The 18,867-nt window shown below is 41.3% G+C and overlaps 1 protein-coding gene across 1 annotated transcript in view; it reads right to left on the reverse strand.

Moving 5' to 3' along the window:
- Nucleotides 1-659: 659 nt before the first annotated feature.
- EGFR (epidermal growth factor receptor) overlaps nt 660-18,867 on the reverse strand; it is a 157,483-nt gene continuing 139,275 nt past the window's right edge. The window contains exons 20-28 of the mRNA XM_039715099.1: nt 18,348-18,533; nt 14,907-15,062; nt 14,031-14,106; nt 12,659-12,805; nt 10,175-10,272; nt 9,487-9,654; nt 9,348-9,395; nt 9,142-9,247; nt 660-8,116 (exon numbers count right to left, since the gene is read on the reverse strand). Coding sequence (XP_039571033.1) covers nt 7,740-8,116; nt 9,142-9,247; nt 9,348-9,395; nt 9,487-9,654; nt 10,175-10,272; nt 12,659-12,805; nt 14,031-14,106; nt 14,907-15,062; nt 18,348-18,533 — 1,362 coding nt within the window. The 3' untranslated portion in view covers nt 660-7,739. The remainder of the gene's footprint in view (nt 8,117-9,141; nt 9,248-9,347; nt 9,396-9,486; nt 9,655-10,174; nt 10,273-12,658; nt 12,806-14,030; nt 14,107-14,906; nt 15,063-18,347; nt 18,534-18,867) is intronic.

The following is an 18,867-nucleotide window of genomic DNA, read 5'->3' on the forward strand; positions in this document are numbered from 1 at the left end:
TGGCTTTGTTTTTTTCCTGGGTTGAGGTCAGGAGTGCCAAAGGGTAAGGCTTGCTTAGGGCTGCTGTTAATAATGATGGAGCCTGTGGAAGAGACTTGTATTCCTCTCCTATCTTTTAATAGCAATTTTCTATATCTTATCTTAATCTGCCTTTTCCTGTGCAGGCAGATAGGGAGGTTAAACTGCAGCTGTGTTTCTTTGGCTGTCTTCTATTCTTGCACCCTCTGTCACTTTTCTGTTTATTTGAAGTTGACTGCACTGAACTCAGTGGAATTTCTGAATGCTCATCCTTCTCAAACACCCACGATTTTCTATACTTATACCATTCTTCATTTTAAGTTCCTCTCTTTTGATGCTTTAAAAGTGGGATTTAGCAAGTCAGGGTCCTCACCCCTCTGGGGTAAATGCAAAAGCATTGCTCTGCCTCTGTCAGATACAGACAACAGCAGTTTCCTGTCAGATAAGGACTTATAAATCTACAAGTTGCTTTCTGATCTTCAGAGGAGGAGCATAGATGTACAATGTATATTTCAATTTCCTTTTTGATACTAATTTTCTTCTTCAGAGCAATACTAACTTATCTAGAATCTTCTCAAACCAGAAGTGGGATTTTGAAGTGGGGGTGGGTGGGAAGGAATCATGTGCCAAAAGAGCAAATATTTATTTAATTACTTTTATTAAAATAAAAATATCATGCATTAATACGCATTAGACATTTCTGAGAACCAGTAATATGAAGATTAAGACTACATAATTTCTGCATAAAATAGGTAGAGCTGGTAAAACATGCAGCCTATGTACTGAAAGGGTTTGGATGGAAAGATGAAAATGAGAAAGGTGCTATTGTGGCTTTTTTTTTTCCTGTGTACAAAATTAATCTATAAAGACAAAAATTATTTCATTTACTAATTGTGATACCAGGGACCTATCCAGGCTGAATGTATACTGACAATTCCAGCTCCTCTCCTCTTTACTGTCTTGCCAATGCTGTGTATTTTGCTGTTATGCTGAAGACCCTGCAATTCCTTTAATCTTTGTCAGCCACATGTTCCACCAGTTGGATGTTAAATACACATACTCAGGGTACACTGGGGCTTCATTTGGCTGCCTTCACTAACAGAATTTCTCTTCCTGACTAGTATAGTACAACAATTCAAGTCACCAGTGTAACTCTGGTTGAGACTTTATTTTGCCTTAGCTATGTACTTTGGAAATGGCCAACACTATGGCTTCATATGCCACATAGATCAGCCTTTGATGGATTGCTTTCACTCTGCTTCTGCTCTTGTCATGGAAGTGAAGTGGGAACCTGACACATAAAAGAGCAGCTTTTTCTAGGCCCTGATAAGCAGCACCTGGGCTTTCATATTGCACTTCCATTGGTCACAAGGGTTGCCTGTATTATTGCTCACATTATGAAACTCCAGCACTGTGCATGCAGAGAAAAGAGTGCTGTTGAAGAGAGGAAAGAGTGCTGTTACTAGCTTCACTAAGCTCTGGATAAATCCCCAAGGTGACAAATTTTACCAGAAAAAAAAAAATCTAAGTCCATCAATAAAGAACCCTTACTGTGAGTTCTCCTCTGGCTACAAGCTACAAGCTAGCCACTGCTTTTTGTTCCCCCCAAATACAACAGTATATTACAATAAAAGTCCTCCAAAAATTAAAAACAATTAAAAAGAATAATATACACCTCATTTTTTCATCGCTCATATACAAACAATCTTTGATCAACAGTATAAACCATTAAACCATATAAAAGTCAAGAGTTTCTTATTTTACAAATAGTGCTTTCATAGTTGAGTAACTTTACAATGCTCTGAAGGTACCATCTGTATCTGTGGATATATTGCTTGACAGTTTATTAAAACCAAGTCATCATACCTTATATTCGGTTGATTGCATCAATACAAAGCAGCCTAAAATGGGCAATGGATCCATAGGATCTCTGATTATTGTGAGGGATTTTCAAAAATCACTCAACATTAGCCTTGTTTTATACTCTCACTGTAATCAATTTAAACATCTCATTAATTTCAAGGAGAACACAATTAGGAATGTAGGATTAAAAAGGGAATGTAGGTATATGAGCCAAGCCTCCTACCATTGTAGACAACTACTTTGATTATTCCCTTTAATAAAATATGAGGATAACATTGATGGTGGTTGCAAATGCACACTCTCCAGCTAGCTTGTGGGAGGTAAGGAGAAGAGTCGAGATAAATTCCAGCCTGACTGGAAATTATGTACTGTATTGGCTGTATAGGAACAACACCTTCTACCAGTCCAGTTGTTAGAGGCATTTTTGATTTCTGGTTTTCTTTCTTTTGGTTTCTGGTTTTCACCTTATTAATCAGAAAAATCCATTACTTCAAAGTGAAAGATAGAAAGAGACCATAGGACCTGTGCTGCTGCACATCCAGACAACCCCATCTGCACCATGCTAGATGACAGCAAAGTTGATGGAACACCAGCCCCAAATCTTGGCTGAAGGTGTTCAACATTCTGACTGCTGACTTCATCAGTGCAACAAGTGCTGTGTCTTTTGCCAGGTAGGTCTTCAGTTACCATTTTTTTCCCTTGGGAAAGCCATTTTTGGATGCTGTTGAGTGCTTAGCTTGATCACTAACTGTAGTACAGCCAACTATGGCTGCACTTTTCTCTCCCTGCATAAAAAGAAGGACTGCATGGACCCACAATTCTCAGTCCACACAAGCCATGGTGATAGAGGTGGTGATCTGCCTAACACCAGACATCAAAAGCAGGCAGGAAACATGGCAGAAAGCAAAGCACATCATGGAAGCTCCGTGATTTCAACTGTCCTGCATAATTAAAGTAATACATAACCAAAAGTGTTACTGTTTTAAAGTCTCACTGCCTGCCTACACACTTCCTCACACAAAGAAGTTATTTTATCATGCCTCATCTTCACATCATCGTATTTTTTCTGATACTGAGCCAAAATATCATTTGCTTCTTTTTTCTTGGCTTCTTTTGCTTCTTTTTTCTTGGCTATGTCTCTGTTTAGATATTGCATTAAGTGCAATACAGAGCAGAGGTTGTAGGTTTGGCCCTGAAGTGATACATGGTCCTGATATTCAGTTTGGTTTTCTATGGACAGGCCTCACCCTCCTGCCAAAGTCTCTGCTCAGTGGAGGTCTGACCCTGCCCCAATGAAGGGTGGAGTTCTGTAGCTCTTTTCTATAAAAAGAGGCTGTGGAAGTGGTGATCAATACCTTATTCCTTTAAAGCAAGAAAACAAGACGTTACATCTTTGGTCCTAATGCAGCCCATTTGACAAGCTACTTGAAGGTGTCAAGTTTTTCTTTTGCATAAACTTTTTTTTTCTATTTTTTTTTATTATTTAAAAAGGCTTCTTGAAAGTTGTCTGTCAGAACAAAGAGGGAACATTTATAAGAAGAAAGCTAGAAAATGGGATCCCAATATAAAAATTTGAACCAGTGGTGATAAAACATTACAAAGCACTCCTGCTAAGTGTTGTACACAGTCTGACATTTCATGAGTATACAGTTTCCACCAAGAAGGAGGACACAGGTAAATTTTCATACTTTGTCCTGATTCAAGTGTTTTCTCATAGAGAAGCTTTGGGGGAAACAATGGCCAGAGTACCGTAACTGCTCATTTGACAGGCAGTGGTCATACTAACAGAAAATGTTGAATGTGAAAAATGAGCCCTTGTTTGGAAATGCAAAGTTTGTTTTTGGCAACCTGGAGCACCCGCAGACAGACCAAGAACACCCCAGGCACCTTTTGATGGGATTTCTTCAAGCTGTTTGGGGTCCTGTGACATTGTTGTAACCCTAACTACGCCCCCAGGGAAGAGAAGAGATACCCCCTGTAGTACAAATGCCATGTACATTGGTTTTCACACCAGCAGTCTCTGCAACCCACTTCACATCAAGCTGGGTTCAAGACAGGAGCACTGTACCTGCAGGAACAGTCAATGGCCTCAGTGATGTCCCTGTGCAAACTCAGCAGCTGTCTCAGGTATGGACTGGTCAGCTGCAGCCCTTCCCTGGCATTACTCTTCCTATACAAGTCCCTTCCTTTCAAACAAACTGCAGGACCACATTTCCTAATGCTAGGGCAGGCTTCAAGTCATGGTGAAGTTGGTGGGATGGGGCATCACCCCAAGGCATTCCAGAAACCACCATCTGTTTCCAACCGCTCTCTCTAAAAAAGCTTACTTCAGTGTTGATTGTCAGCTGGGAACAACAGCAAGCCCCTGGCCTCTGGATGAATTTACTCAACAAAATCAATTGCAAGAGGAAGAAAATTTCCCAGATCAACTGCCTTGCAGCAGAAGAAAACAACCCAAGGCCCACAATGAAATCAAGTGCACTGACACTGCACACAGTCACTGCAAAAGATCAAAGTAAGATGAAGACTCTTAAATTACATTTTCATACACTTAGAAGTTATTAAAAGTCCTAAATTATTATTGCAAAAGGAGTTCTGCAATAACTACAGCTTTATGATAGATGCTAAGGCTAACTTATGTTTTATTTGGTCTTCCATGAGAAATACAGTAAAAGGGAAATTTTATCTTTCTCAAGCGGTAAGACTGTTGGCTTTCAGAAGAGGCTTCAGAATGCTACATTTCCCTATTTAGCTGTGTCTTTAAAATCAGCCTTTTCTACCCACACCTCCAGCTGACCTTTCAAGTTATTTCTGGATGTTGATTTATGCTGCTTAACCATGGTCTCCTGTATGAGCACACACAATCTGCTGGGATCTCCTTGCTGTTTAATGTTCAGTGAACTGCAATGGCAAAACCAGGGCATTTCTGCTGCTTACTTGTGTTTTGTTTTTTGGTTTTTTTTAATCCTGGTGGAAATGATTTGGTATATTGCTATTATCTGTTACCTGTGAGCATCACCCTGCACAGCACCTGTGCTTCCAGCCACAGCCATTTGCTGCACAATCCCATCTGCTCCCAGTGCCACTCTATCTGCCCCTGCAGGCACTACCTAGTTTTTATTTTTTGCTGGCTTTTGAATCATTACTGAGCTGCCAACTTACAAATCATGGCTTACAAGATGCCATGTACCAGAAATACTTCACAATATATAGTTGATCCCGCCAATCTGGAATCTACATTTGTATCAAGAGTTTGTGGTCCTACATCCTCTTTCCTACTTTTTTCATCAAAAACATGACATTCAAAGAGAGATGTTCTTTCGAACTTTGCTTAATTTTTAGATGAATCTCCTTGTTTCTAGCAATGAGTTGCTACTGAATCCCTCCTGAATTGTTTTAAAAGGGCAAGCATTAACCTCTATTCATGCTACATAATGCTGGTGATACATAATGCTATTTCTCAGTGGCTTTCCTGTTTTAGCTAACAGATTAAACAGATTAAAATCAGTAAATTCCTTTGTGCAGTAGTGTTTGAAAGATTCTGTGGGAGAATATGCACTATGTGATTTTCTAGTGTTCTGCTTGGAGGCATAACAACTTCAGCAAACTGAAAAATTATCTGTGAATTCTGTTAAGATCTTTTTTTAGTTTTATGTACATTTCTGCCAGGGCAGTGGGTGGGGGAAAGCAGCACTGCCTGTGTGCACATGTTGCACACTTGTGAGAGCAACACAACAAATCTGCTCCCAGGAATGCAAGGAGAAATCTGCTGCTAATTGGACATGGGAACTGAATCTTGGTTACTGTTTTAAATAAAAGCCACTGATAATCCAAGTCAAACATTGCATCTTCCACACTGCCGTGTCTGGGACTTGGCCATGGTGAGACACATCTACCAAACAGAGCAATCTCTGGATTCTGACCCAACATGGCACTTCACCCTGTACTGTAGTGGCACCCATGAGCTGTACACATACAAACTGCTAATGCATGTTACTTTAAAAAGGGCTCATTTCACATGACTGAAGGTTTCCTTTCCTCGGTAAATCCGTAAAAACAGTGCTCCAAGGATTTGCTGCTTGATCCTGGACTTCAGATGCAATACCTAAACTGAAACACATAATGATGTATTCTAAACACAGCAGCAGCATAAATTTGACTGTTTCTTGCTACTTAATACAGACTACAGATCTTCTCCAAGTCAGCTGCTTATGCTACCCTCAAGCAAGATGCCAAGATTCAACTAGTTAAGGGCCTTTGTCCCCAAATGAGAATTTGCTTTCTGATCTAGTGGTTTGATTAAAATAGCACTGCCAAGCTGCTGGTGGGATGCATCTAAAGGACTGACTAAATTCACACTTTAGGTACTTTATTCCTCCTACATTCATAAGAAATGTTAGTGATGGAATAATTTTATGGGTCACTGGAAAGAGTAGCTGCTTTTCCTGCTGTGACTGATTTATACTGTCAAGCCAAAATCTTAGCATTGCCTTGCCTACCTATACCACACTAATAACCAGAAGATGATGCTGCATATTTCAAAGAAGCAGTAGGTAACCCTGTGCTTCAGAAGAGGGAGATAATGTTTTCCATCACTCTAGATTATTCTTTCTTTCCTTAATTCATTCTCACTGCTCCTCCTGCATTGCCAGAATATTAACCCCAAAGGGACATGTAACCAGCTCCAGCCTCTGCCCCAGCCTGGGACAACAATTGGTAGTACTTTGCCTTGAAGTGAGTGAAATGTACTGCTTAGATAGTACCCCTTTTCTTTGCCAAATGCATAAGGGAAAATGATTTCTGCTTTGAGTCCCTTTAAAATGGGAAATAAAGCTGCTCGGCCAGAACTACCTGTGTTTCTTGCCTTAGTCAAGTTTAATTTAGTGTAGTTCTTCCAGTCTGTCTCGTGAGTGCTCCAATTTGCCACTATTTGCATTTCCTTGACATTTAATTGAAGTCTGTTAAACATTATCTGACACTTCGTTTTTCAGTTACGGCAACATCTTTAACAGTTTTGTTGAAGGAGAAAGGCATTTTGACAACTTGACAGCTGCATAAGGGATCAGAACAAAAAAAAGTTTTGGGTTTGACCATCAGAAAACAGACTAGTGAGCAACTTTATAATCATGTATAGGTGACTTGGAGGTGTGTTCCTCTTGTCAGTTTGTAGCAGTAGTGGTCAGCAGGTGATGCATTGTGCCATTTTGCTCCTTGTGCTACTTTTCCCCAGACCAATCCACTCCATACTGCCCTGGGCAGAACTGCCCACACGTCCCTCAGATGCACTTCTCACCTTTGGGCCAAAAGGCAGTATATGGAGCCAATTTGTAAAAATCTAGTGGCTTGGAATAACAGTTTCAGTTCCAGGAGGTTTGGAACATAATTCTTTTCTCTGCTGGTGATCTGAGCAACACTTAGCAGACGAGCAGTACAAGCATCTGATCTTGTAAAAGATCCAAAACTTCTGTTAGAAACATTTATAAAAATACAGAATGTAGAAAGGAATTTGACTGTACAATGTGTACAGTTCTCGAGTTCATCCCAGAGTGGCTTTTTACCATGCTACCATTTGAAAATGAAAGGAATGCATCCATATTTCTTCAGTCCAGGAAGATCCTGCTCCATCCCAGCATGCATCTGAGTGCAAGCTATGGGCCTCAGTTATTACATGGAAATGGGTAAGGAAAGATCCAAACTACCATCAGACAGGCTTTGCAGTTTCAAAGCCCCTTGCTGAAAAGCAGAGGTGCTTTTTGATGCATTGTGGTTGCCATTTGCTCTGAGCCAGAGTCTACTCTTGCAGCAGTCAACAGTTCACTTATCCAGCTTGCCTTGCTGCAAGAAGAAATTCTCTATGGTCATGCTGAGGCTTCAATGTATTCACTTTTTGGTGCTGCTACCCTCAAGTACTCTGGGTTTTCTGCTGCAGGAACTTTCAAGAGACCATTAGATTTGGTTTCCTTCGGTAAGAAGTCCTGCTGGTAGTCAGGATTGTCCAGGTTTATTTGGTGGTTGCCTGCCTGGATCCAGTAGGGAGAGCTCTCAAACACTGTCTTGGTCAGGGGAGACTGGTTGGTGTTGAGATACTCAGGGTTGTCCACAGCTGTGCTGTGTGAATTCTGGTAGCTGGAGTCTGTGGGGACCTTTGAGTTTGCTGTGAGAGAGAAGTTGTTGTAGATTGGATTCTGGACTGCTGAGGCAGATGCTTTCTGGGGCATCAGTTGGTTTACATACTCTAGAATAAAAAGAAAATTAAAATGAGAAAGAACGAAAAGGAAGATATAAAATTAATTCAGACATTTGTGTCACTTGGCATTTAATTTCAACCCAGCTGCCACTTGTTCTTTGCACATGGCATATCTCAGAATTTCCCAGAGTGGAAAAGAGCCAAAGGCAGGGACTGCCACTCTGGGGCACCAAACATGCTGCCCTGAGGTTCACCTTCAAGAATTTTGTTTGCCAACCAGCAGAAAGATGGCTTGGACCATGAGACAGTGAGATAGCTACTGCTGATTTTAGTGGTGCGTGGGTGGCTGTGTCCCAGATAGTGTTCTGAAATGGCAGTTTAGGAGGTTAGCTGCCAGAAGCTGTTTCCCTGGAAAAAATGTTTAGAGATGAGGAAAATGCCTAGAAAATACAGGACTGGCAATAACACTGACTACACATTTCACGTCAGTGCTATTCCTCGCAGGGCCTTTCACCCTTTTTAGCTATGGCATATTCTTGGAATGGTTGGTTGGGATTTTTTAAGGACACAAAGCATCATCACTGCATTATCCAGCCCCATCTCCCTAAGTGCTCACTGGCTCTCTCTCTGGCCGCCTACACTGTAAGTCCACATGAAACCATGAACTGCCTTCTGTGGATTAAATTCTGAAAGCAATGAAACAGCCATAACGCTCTTTATATTGCTGAAATGGTAAAAAAAAAATGAAACCAAATTTTTAGAGGGTATTTTCTCAAATAGAAAGCGTTAAACATATAACCACACATGCAAACTTCCTGCCTAGATGGCACACATGGCTAACATAAGGAATCTGGCTCAGGAGGGAACTGAAATGAGAAACAGTTAGAAGCAGACAGATAAAGGCTAGAAAAATGATATGTGAACACTTTTCCACTCCCATTTACTGAGCCAAAAAGGTAGAAAGCATTTGAATTGCTTCATTTCTACAGAAAAGGAAGGAAAATTATTATAATTGCAAGCAAAGGGCTTGTGAGTGAGTGGCCATAGGATGGAAAAACAGGAAAAGTATTCACCTGGGGCTGGTAGGAAGCTGTCATCTAGGCTGTCCTCCAAGAAAGCACCTGTTGGGTCTGAGCTATACCTCTGGACAAAGCTGTCTTCCCGCACAGGGTGCCCCTGCTAGGATGAAAGTAGACAAAAACAATATTAAAAGGACTGATTTGTAGAAGCTGATCCACACAGGAAGAGTTGCTCCTTTATTAAAGGTCATTCTACTTACCCCGTTCCTGTCAATGCAGGTTGTAGCAGAGTTGTTGCTGGTAGCACTCTTAAGAGAGAGAAAGAAAATACAGACATTATGAGAAGCAGTTCACTCTTAAAATTGCATGTCATGTTTCCACAGTGGAAAATTTTCATACCAGTGAACTCAAGAGAGGAGTGCGAGACGTTGAAGGGCTGTTGAAAAAGCCCTGGTGTGGCACGAGGTACTCATCTGCATCCACTATATCCTCCATGTCCTCCTCCTCCATCAGGGTGCGATAAAACTTGGAGTCCGTAGGGCTGGGCAGGTGCATCCTATCATCTCCCTGGTGAAAAAGTCAGCATGAGACAAGACTTGCAGACTCCTTTCAAGCCCTCATTCTCCCCTTCTCTCTGAGACAAAGTAATTTAATGAGAGGCACAAGATGCAAAATCTTGATTCACAGATTCACAGAATATTCTGAGTTGGAAGGGACCCACAAGGCAAGTTCAATGTTTATATAAATGGCCCATTCAGAGATCTGTGTGTCTAACCAAATTTATCTAGAGTTTTGGGGAGCTTAGGCCTGCAATCTCAGTCCATGCTGCTGTAAAATAACTGCATTTTGAAGAGGATCAAATTCTGTTCTCCTCTCATGGACTGTTTCTGGTGCTAAACTGAGACCAGTACTAAGAAAATAGGGACCAGTCTTGGTGTTTTGTTTGTGGCTCTAGCTGAATGAGTTAAAACCTGTAAAGCAACAATATATCTGGCCTTCAGTTATCCATAGAATATGTTCTCATATGCATTACTAGTTACTTTGGGCCTCAGATCATCAGAGGTCTTCCCACCACTGTGGTTAGTACCTGTATAACAAGATAGCGTGGAGGGTCACGGGCCATTTTTGAGAATTCAGCTATCAGCTCACGAAACTTGGGACGGCTGTCTGCATCGATCATCCAGCCTGCAGGAAAAGCAGTGCACAAACAAAATTGACTTCGTGATCAAACACTGAGTTTAAAATAAAATATAACAGCAAAAAGTAGTCCCATGTGTGGAACAAAGAAAGGAGCTACCCCTAAGGGACCACCATAAAAAGTGAATTCATCAGCCACGGCTGTGAATTTCAGCATTTAAAATGCAGATCTTGGCAGTTTTGGGAAGACAAATGAGAAATAAAACTGGAAAAGCTCCAGGCTAAATCTGTCTCCTCTCCTGCTGGCCTATCTCCATGTGGGCAGGCAGGTCCCACCTGAGGGATAATCCCAATTAGTTTGCTTTGAAAAAAGCTCTTGAAGGAGAGGAAGCAAACAAACACCAATGGGTGCCTGCAGAGGTACCAGGATTTGGCTGTCTGACAGTCACTGGACTGCTTTATAAAGTCCTGGGAAGCCTACAGCAGAAGCCTCCCTCTGTACCAGATGTCTTCTAAAATACAAAACATCCTCACTGGAGACATATTGAAAGATTACTGCAACTAAGCTGTATTTAATTAGTAAACTGACTTCAACAAAGTCTTTACAGCTTAGATTGGATCAATTCTAGAAGAGATTTCAAATATGGACACTGGAGGTTTTACATGTGATATTAGTGAGGAAACCCACGTTTTCTGTAATTAACTAACAGATAAGCTGATCTAGAGACTCTTGTTTTTAAACTTAAAAATAATAAAGGTCAAGCTTAGTATGTCTAGAGGAACACAGAAGAAACAGCCTATCTATATTAATGGGAAAATGAAGTGGCCTTCTGAAATCTGCATTACGCAAAGACATCCATGTTAGACAAAATCTAATAATTTCCAGTGACTTTTTAGCATGCTAGAAATATAATTCCCCACAAATTAAAAAAGAAATGCTTCTTGCTATTAGACAAAATTGAGTGTTTGGGAGTTTGCTTTTCTTGCAGGAGTAGAATCTACTGTTTCTGACTTTATCTATAAGTTGTCTATATTTAAATGCTAGTTTTTAAATTTAAAAATTAGTAATTATTTTGCAATAACTTTGAACATTTCAGATTATACTTTCTGATTATAAAAGAGGTGACTGGGAATCCTGAATTCCTTTAGATAAAATGGCATAGCTTCAATAGGGTCTGCACTGTGGCCTGCAAACATGAGGTGACCAGAGCAGCAAAAGATGTGCAACTGAGTCCTGTGCCAGGAAAAAGGCTCAGCTCCAAGATCCTCACACTCTTGCTTTTAAATTCAGTGTAATGGCATGGAAAGGATGGGGACACTCCATTGTCTGTGTTTTACAAGCGACAGGTACCAGATTAGGTGCCTGGCAAAATGCCTCCTTTCTATATCTGGACTGACCCTAAGGAAAGATAGGGGCTGAGGTGTCAGTAGGGTTCAGAATTTCTGAGGAGGAGTTTCTAGGACATTGCTTTGGGGTCTGGGCACCTCCCAAGCTAGGTGTACACTTCTGAATGCAGTTCCTGTTGCCCTGCTGAGCACAGGATTGGGGTCACCTTGTGTGATGCTTGTCCCACCACAGCAATTTGTGGGTGGTCTAGGATTCCCCAAAGTGCTGCACTACGGAGCACTCATGGTGGCTCCTGTTTCAGGAATAGGTACATGTTGCTCCAGTGAGAAGGTCTTAAATGCCACCTAGTGGGCTGCCTATCACATCCTCATAGCAGTGAGCAGGGATGTGCAGTCATGGCCTAAAGATGTGCAGGAAGCCAGGTAGTAATCTGACATTTAGTAGATGATACAGATGGAAAGGGGGTTTGAGGTTCAGAAGCCCTTTGACGTGCCCTAAACCAGCCAAAAAGTGCTTTAGAAACCCTCTGCTCTTGAGCTACTATACTGCAACAGCTGCATGCCAAAAAGGGACCAGCCAAAAATGAGGAAGAATTTTGAAAAGGAACTCTGAATCCTCATGTGTATCTAACATTATGATTGTGCCTGCACTCCCAACAGTCCTTTAGTAATAATCCACCTGTGTGCTTGCAGTGGGAAGCACATTACTTCATTACAAGCGGGGAGAGCTTGGAGGAGAAGGCAGTGCTGATTTTATTTTCTTGACATACAAAACCAGAGTATCAGGCAAAGTGGTTGGTGTCATGCTAATTTATAGTGCCTGACGGTTTAATAATAATAATAATAATATCAGTTTAATCAGTCAGTGATGTGAATGGTGAAAAAAACATTAGCTGGTTGAATGAGTGACTCATGAAGCCACATCCCGTGCTTCTAGGTAAAGCTCAAGGTGTGGGAACACACTCTGGTGTCACCACTCATTTCACACAACCCTATTTCTGTGCTATTACCAGAAATGCAGCATAAAATGCAAATGAGTTACTTATTCAACTCAGATGAGCAGCCAGAACCCCAGGTGTGAACTCACATTTGACCATGATCATGTACACGTCAATGGTACAGATGGGGGGCTGCGGCAAACGCTCGCCCTTCTCCAGGACAGAGGAGATCTCACTGGCAGGGATCCCTTCATACGGCTTGGAACCAAATGTCATCAGCTCCCAAACTGTCACACCTGCAGGGTGGGAAGAGGAGAAGATTATGAAAAGAGACTGCCAGAAGCTGGACTGCTCTGCCTGGGTGTGGAGAAGTGGCAAGCAGAGAGGGGTCCCATGGAAGCAGTGTTTTGCTAGAACCCCAACCTGAGAAACCATTTTCTGCCATGATTTTATGGAGAGATTAATATAACACTTTGAAATCATCCTGCTTAAGATTTTGCTTTCTTACTTTTTCTTTTCTTTTTTTTTAATCTCAGTTAATATATTAGTGTTTAACACTCTACAAACTTCCTGGCCCCACAGAAAGGAAATGCAGGTTACTGTCTCTCAACTGCAACACAGCAAATGGTTTTAAAAATGGAAGTTCTGTTTTTGTTTGAAAACAATCTCTCTGGAGACGAGCAGAAGCAGTTTTTGAAAGACGTGTAAACCAGCTGCCTAAGCGTCATTTGCTGACATACCATGGACTCTTGTGATGTAGCTGTTGTGATTGTCCAGTAGCTTAGGATACAAAACAAGATTCATAAATGGATTAAGAAGACCAGAGGCTGTACAGTTTCAAAAAGGACATAGGATCTGACCATCTGCATTAAATATTTTCCAGAAATATAAGAGCCCATGGGGGGGAAATTTTGCAATAGGTTGTTTTGAAAAGTTTCCTTTCTTCAAGCTGGCTTTATGAACAAAGCTTTCCTTTCTTCAAGCTGGCTTTATGAACAAAGCTTTCCTTTCTTCAAGCTGGCTTTATGAACAAACCAAATACAAAATAAATTCTCCAAGGAGGTTATCATACTGCTTCCCTTTTAGCATTGTCCTCTCAGTACCAGGACAGCATAAGCATTTCAGGCCTCAGCAGAGTTACACTGATTGACACTCACTGATAGTGTGATTTTAAGTCCTCCTAGCTACCCGTCTCTGTTGCCAGCTCCATTATATTTCATGTGAAGCTGTTGAAGAAAAACTTTAACAGAACCTCAGCAAATAGACCAGAGTCTCCTACCTGTGGCCCCTTTCAGGGGAGGGCTCATTACCCAAAGCATATTCTGTGAAACATCTTACGCCTCACTCACATGCAGTTTCATGGGGATTTTACTTGTTGAATAGGTGATTTGGGCACTGTGTTTATATATTTGATCTCTTGTTCTTCTCACAATACAAAGTAAAAAGGCCAGTATAGAGTCACCAGCAAATCATGAAATTTTCCAACCCATCTGCAATAATTGTAACCGCTTTTAAACTCACCATAACTCCAGACATCACTTTGATGAGTGTAAATCCGGTGTAAAATTGACTCCAATGCCATCCATTTGATAGGAACCTAGGAAAATTCACAAAAAATCCTTAAGAAGATGACCTAAAATTTATCAGAGATATTTACCACCAGGTGGTGTGTAAATCAATAATTTGGTTGCAGAAGGAAAAAAGCCAAAACCAGCCAGCAGATCTATCTGAATGGTAGAACAGGCAACTTCTGAGTTCCCCTTTATTATTTTCATATATTATGAAGAATCTGAAAACATGTGGAATACTAAGGGCATCAGAAATATCTACTACTAAACAATTTTACAATATTTTTAACAGTCAAATAACTACTTTTTAGCCTTCTATCAGAACAGGCCACAAATCCAGTCTTAGGCTACATGACTGATCTACACTCATATGGTTTCTATTTATGGCCTCTGCAATATTTGCAAGCAGCTTCTCTTTAATTTCTCAGCAGGACACATTCTCTCCATCAGCACGCAGTACAACACGAAAGCATGTTGAACCAAGTCTGACAGGTCTTTCTTCTGCTATAAATATACAACATTCCCTTTCTCTTTATAAACTGCACAGTCTTATTGGTGTTGGCTACACTGATGAATTTTCCCAGACTTTCTGGGTGGGAATTTCAAAAGCATTTGCTGCTCTGCTACCTCTGCTCCCACTGCAGTCCCACTGGCCTGATGCTGCTTTGGCTGATTTCAGAGGACTTCCACAGGCTTCAAAGGCAGCATGCTGAGATGGCAGCTGAGAGCTTTGAAAAACATGCTCTCTTCCCCCCAACTTTGTTTGAGGCTTGTGTGCAAGCACAAACACCGGCAAATGCTCAGTAGTTCATTCTGCAGCGTGCTTTACCTTGCCTCCCTCAGCATGATATTCCTTCTCGTCTGCACCGAGCAGCTTTGCCAGCCCGAAGTCCGTGATTTTCACATGTTGAGGAGTCTTAACAAGGACGTTCCTGGCAGCAAGGTCACGGTGCACCAGGCGCCGTTCCTCCAGATAGTTCATTCCCTGCAAGGTAGCAAACACACTGCTGGTCAGGCCTCGTGCACTCAGAGCTGGGACAGACAAGTCACAAAACGTCAGCTGCTTTGTGGTAACTACAGACACCACCATAAACACGTGGTATGTTATCCCACCTGCACTCTCCCTTTACATTAATTTTATTGCAGGGCGAGGATGAGTGTTACTATTGTAATATTATTGACTGTTCCTATTACCCTGCAGAAACCTTCTTGTGGGTGCAGGCACTGGTGTAGTGATGAAGGAAAAAGATGCAGTAGTGGGTAGAATAGATAGCAGCAGGGGATCTGGTTCCTTTAGGATTTAGTTCAAGAAATACTAAATCAGGATGGAACTTACAAATAAAGGGACGAAGTCTTCTTTTGGCTGCACTTGTGCAAACCCAATGAGTTCAGGAGAGCACAGTACAGAGTTTAACTATTCCCTGCCATTATGTACGCACACCAACCCTACACAGAGTATGTAGACAATTACTCAAAGTTGCTCAAACTGTGTTTTATTACAGGCAGCATACTCTGCCTTCTCCCTGCTAACAATGAGGCAGTCCACTGCAAATGTAAAAATAGGGGAAAACAAAAAAAAAATAATTCTAAGTTTGAACTCAAGAGCTGCATCCATTTTCCAGTTCTCTTTGAAAAAGGCAAGTTCTTCCAGTTTCACTGCCTCCCATGATTAGGCTGGATTTGCCATAGCATACGTGCTTTTTTGGTATGACTGCCTCTCAAGGAAGAATAGAACTAATTGCGCTGGTTTGACTTCTAAAGCATAAATTTAACAGCTGTGTTTCTGACCACAGAGATTACTCCACTTTCCTTCAACACGAGTCTCTTGGTATATGGAATCAAAAAGTTAATGATTTCCAAGTTTCCTGCAATATTTTTTCCAAAACCCACTAATATTCCCAGTCCATGCATTTCTGCTGGTGGTAGCTTATGCACTTGTATTTTTATGAAGAGAATTGATAAAAAATTACTTTTAGCCTACAAAGTTAGCACCAAAATGATCATGTTGATGTGGTGGTAGAGGACTGGAGGGAATAATAGCCTTCCATCCTCCACCCACTTCCTAAGCACACTTCTAAGCTGGACCACCATCAAATCCTCCTTCCAAGTCCCTCAGCAGAACTTCACTCATGCACTGCCAATGCTGCCAAAACAAACTACCCAAACAAACTGGCACAGTGCCACTAGGAGCGTGCACTGAATCACACAAATAGATCTTTAGCAAGCAGAGCTCTCGGAACAAAAACTTCTGAGCTCCTGACAGAAAACAGACTATCTTAAAAAATATAATAATTGCATTATCTAACCCCAGTAGGACAAAAAATGTCCTGCTAAAATTGACTAGCTGCAGGGGCTATGCTGCAGGGGCTAATAAGACTCAGAGCTGCTGAAAGGCAGAATATCAGTGTCACATTAAGCTGTTTAGGGCGCTGATGGCTGAAGACTCATGCACGTGCATAACCATACACTGAAAATGTTGAACTGCTGGCTTAGAAAGTTCAGCAGATCTTTAATTGTGTGCAGGCCTGGAGTTTAATCCATTTTTCATCACTAAGCATGAGACTGTTGTGTTCAAAGAGTTCCTTCAGTGTTTCTACACATGGAGTGTTTATGCTATCATAACATCTTGCCTGGAAGAGAGGACTCCATACCTCAGGAAAAGATAATGTTTGTAAAAGATGCAAAGAAAACTTATTTCAAAGCTGTGAAAACAGTAATGAAAATAAGCTTCCTAGGGAACTTGCCTCCTGCTGATTAGTTACCAGACATGTATTTGTTTCAATTCTCTTTTTCACTCATAAGTAAATTTTTTAAGAGGCAGAGACTGTTCAAAAATCTGGCATAACTTTATCAGAGTAGTAACACCAGACACAGTGGTGGGAAAAAGCTGTACATAAGATTTATGAGTGCTTTGAGGAAAAGTTCAGTGTGGAGCAGCACAAAGGAGTATGTTGAAGGTCAGGCATCACTGGCGAGGGCAGAAGTTGCTATGGGCAAATGTTGAACTGCCATGAAAAAATCAAACAAAAGCAAACAATTGTGAATGGCAACCTTTCGGGCAAGCAGTGCCCCAAGGACCCATTTGGGGATACATTTTGCCACCTTAAAAATTAACAAGGAGAAGAAAGAGGAGGAGGGAAATATAGTCTCCAGTTCACCCTCCAAAGAGACTGACGCCAGGACAGAGCAGTAATTGATTTTAAACAAGAAAGCAAAAGAGTCAAAAAAAAAGTGACTCACATCCCAGGTGGACACATAAATTAGATTTCACTTGTTGTGGAGCAAAATGTAAAAAAAGTACAGTGAGATGAAAAATGTGCTCTATAGACATTTGGTGGATACATTTCTGAGGTCCTCAGCATGTTTCCTGAAAGCAAACCACGGCTGGGCCAGCCTGGCATGTACACAAGACCTCAAGGGACCGATAAGTTTTTAAGTGTGTGGTTTTCCTGCAGACCAGCATTCCTGAAATAAAAAGCATTAAAGCAACCATGCTCTGTGGACACTGCCATCTCATATGATGAATCTCCAAGAAATTGCAGTTATTTTTTTGCTGGTTTTGCTTTGTTCTTCCATGCTTGCAAATGTCTAACCACCATCCAAACACAGCATATTGCTGCTAAGGGCTAGAGGCTGTATTGCAGTTCCTTTGCTGCACTTTGGCAAACAGTACCAGGTGTGATAATGAGACTTTTATGGCCATTGCAGTTAGGTTACAGATCCCAGCTCAGCACCTATGAATTACAGAATAGCTGTGGGGTGCTTTAATGTCTTTTGGTGAAACCCAGCCTGAGCAAGGACAGTGCTGGGATTCAGTAGTCAGCAGTTTCGATCCCTCAGATTTCAGCATGAAACTCTCCGAGGCACACAAGAAGATGTATTCAACATCACTGTCCTGTGACATAGCCTGAAGAAATCCACTGATGGAAGCAGCATTTTGCTATGGAAATTGACAAATTCTTCTGTTGCCTTCCCTGCTGCCTGCGCTGCATCACATTTGCATCGCATTATCCTTTCAACACCGGGTGCTTGGTTTGGACATAAATGTCTAGGTGATAATACTAAGCTGCCTCAAAGCATTTTGAAGAATAGTTAATGTTTGCTCATCAGCATGAAAATAGTAAATTGTTCAAGAAAAAGTAACTGTTTACTGCCATGTATAAGATACCCACGATCCAGGTGGTGAAAACCAGAAAGATTTGCAGAGACAGGTAATTACATGCTGTCAGATCTCTGAGTTTTAGCTGATCTGGAGTTCTGGTCTGCTTACCTTTGCAATCTGCACACACCAGTTGAGGAGGTACTGCGAGCCGATGTTGTCCTTGTGCTCTCGGATGTAATCCAGGAGGCAGCCATAAGGCATCAGCTGTGTGATAAGCTGAACAGTTGAAGTGAGGCAGATTCCCAACAAGCGGCACACATGAGGATTGTCAACACTAGCCATCACGTAAGCTTCCTGAGAAGAAAGGCAAAAAAAGAAATGTAAAACACTCCCTTTGGCATGACATGAATATTTGGAGGCAGTTTAAAATAAGTTGGTCATCCAAGAAGTTGCTAAAATACTATATGCAAACTCTGTGTCTCATATCACATACAAAATACACATATTTCCACTCTGTGGACTGACTACTTTTCATTCAGTGGAATGTCCAGATTTTCAACACCAAATCATCACTGAGATGGTACAGAAGAGCCAGTCTCTCACTACTGTACACCAAGCAAACACTGGACATAAAATCTGGGGAGATTAAAACTTACAGACCAAGGAAGAATTAATAAATTGAACACCA

The sequence above is a fragment of the Passer montanus genome, unplaced genomic scaffold (assembly GCF_014805655.1).
Source record: "Passer montanus isolate IOZ18808 unplaced genomic scaffold, ASM1480565v1 scaffold32, whole genome shotgun sequence".
Classification (NCBI taxonomy): domain Eukaryota; kingdom Metazoa; phylum Chordata; class Aves; order Passeriformes; family Passeridae; genus Passer; species Passer montanus.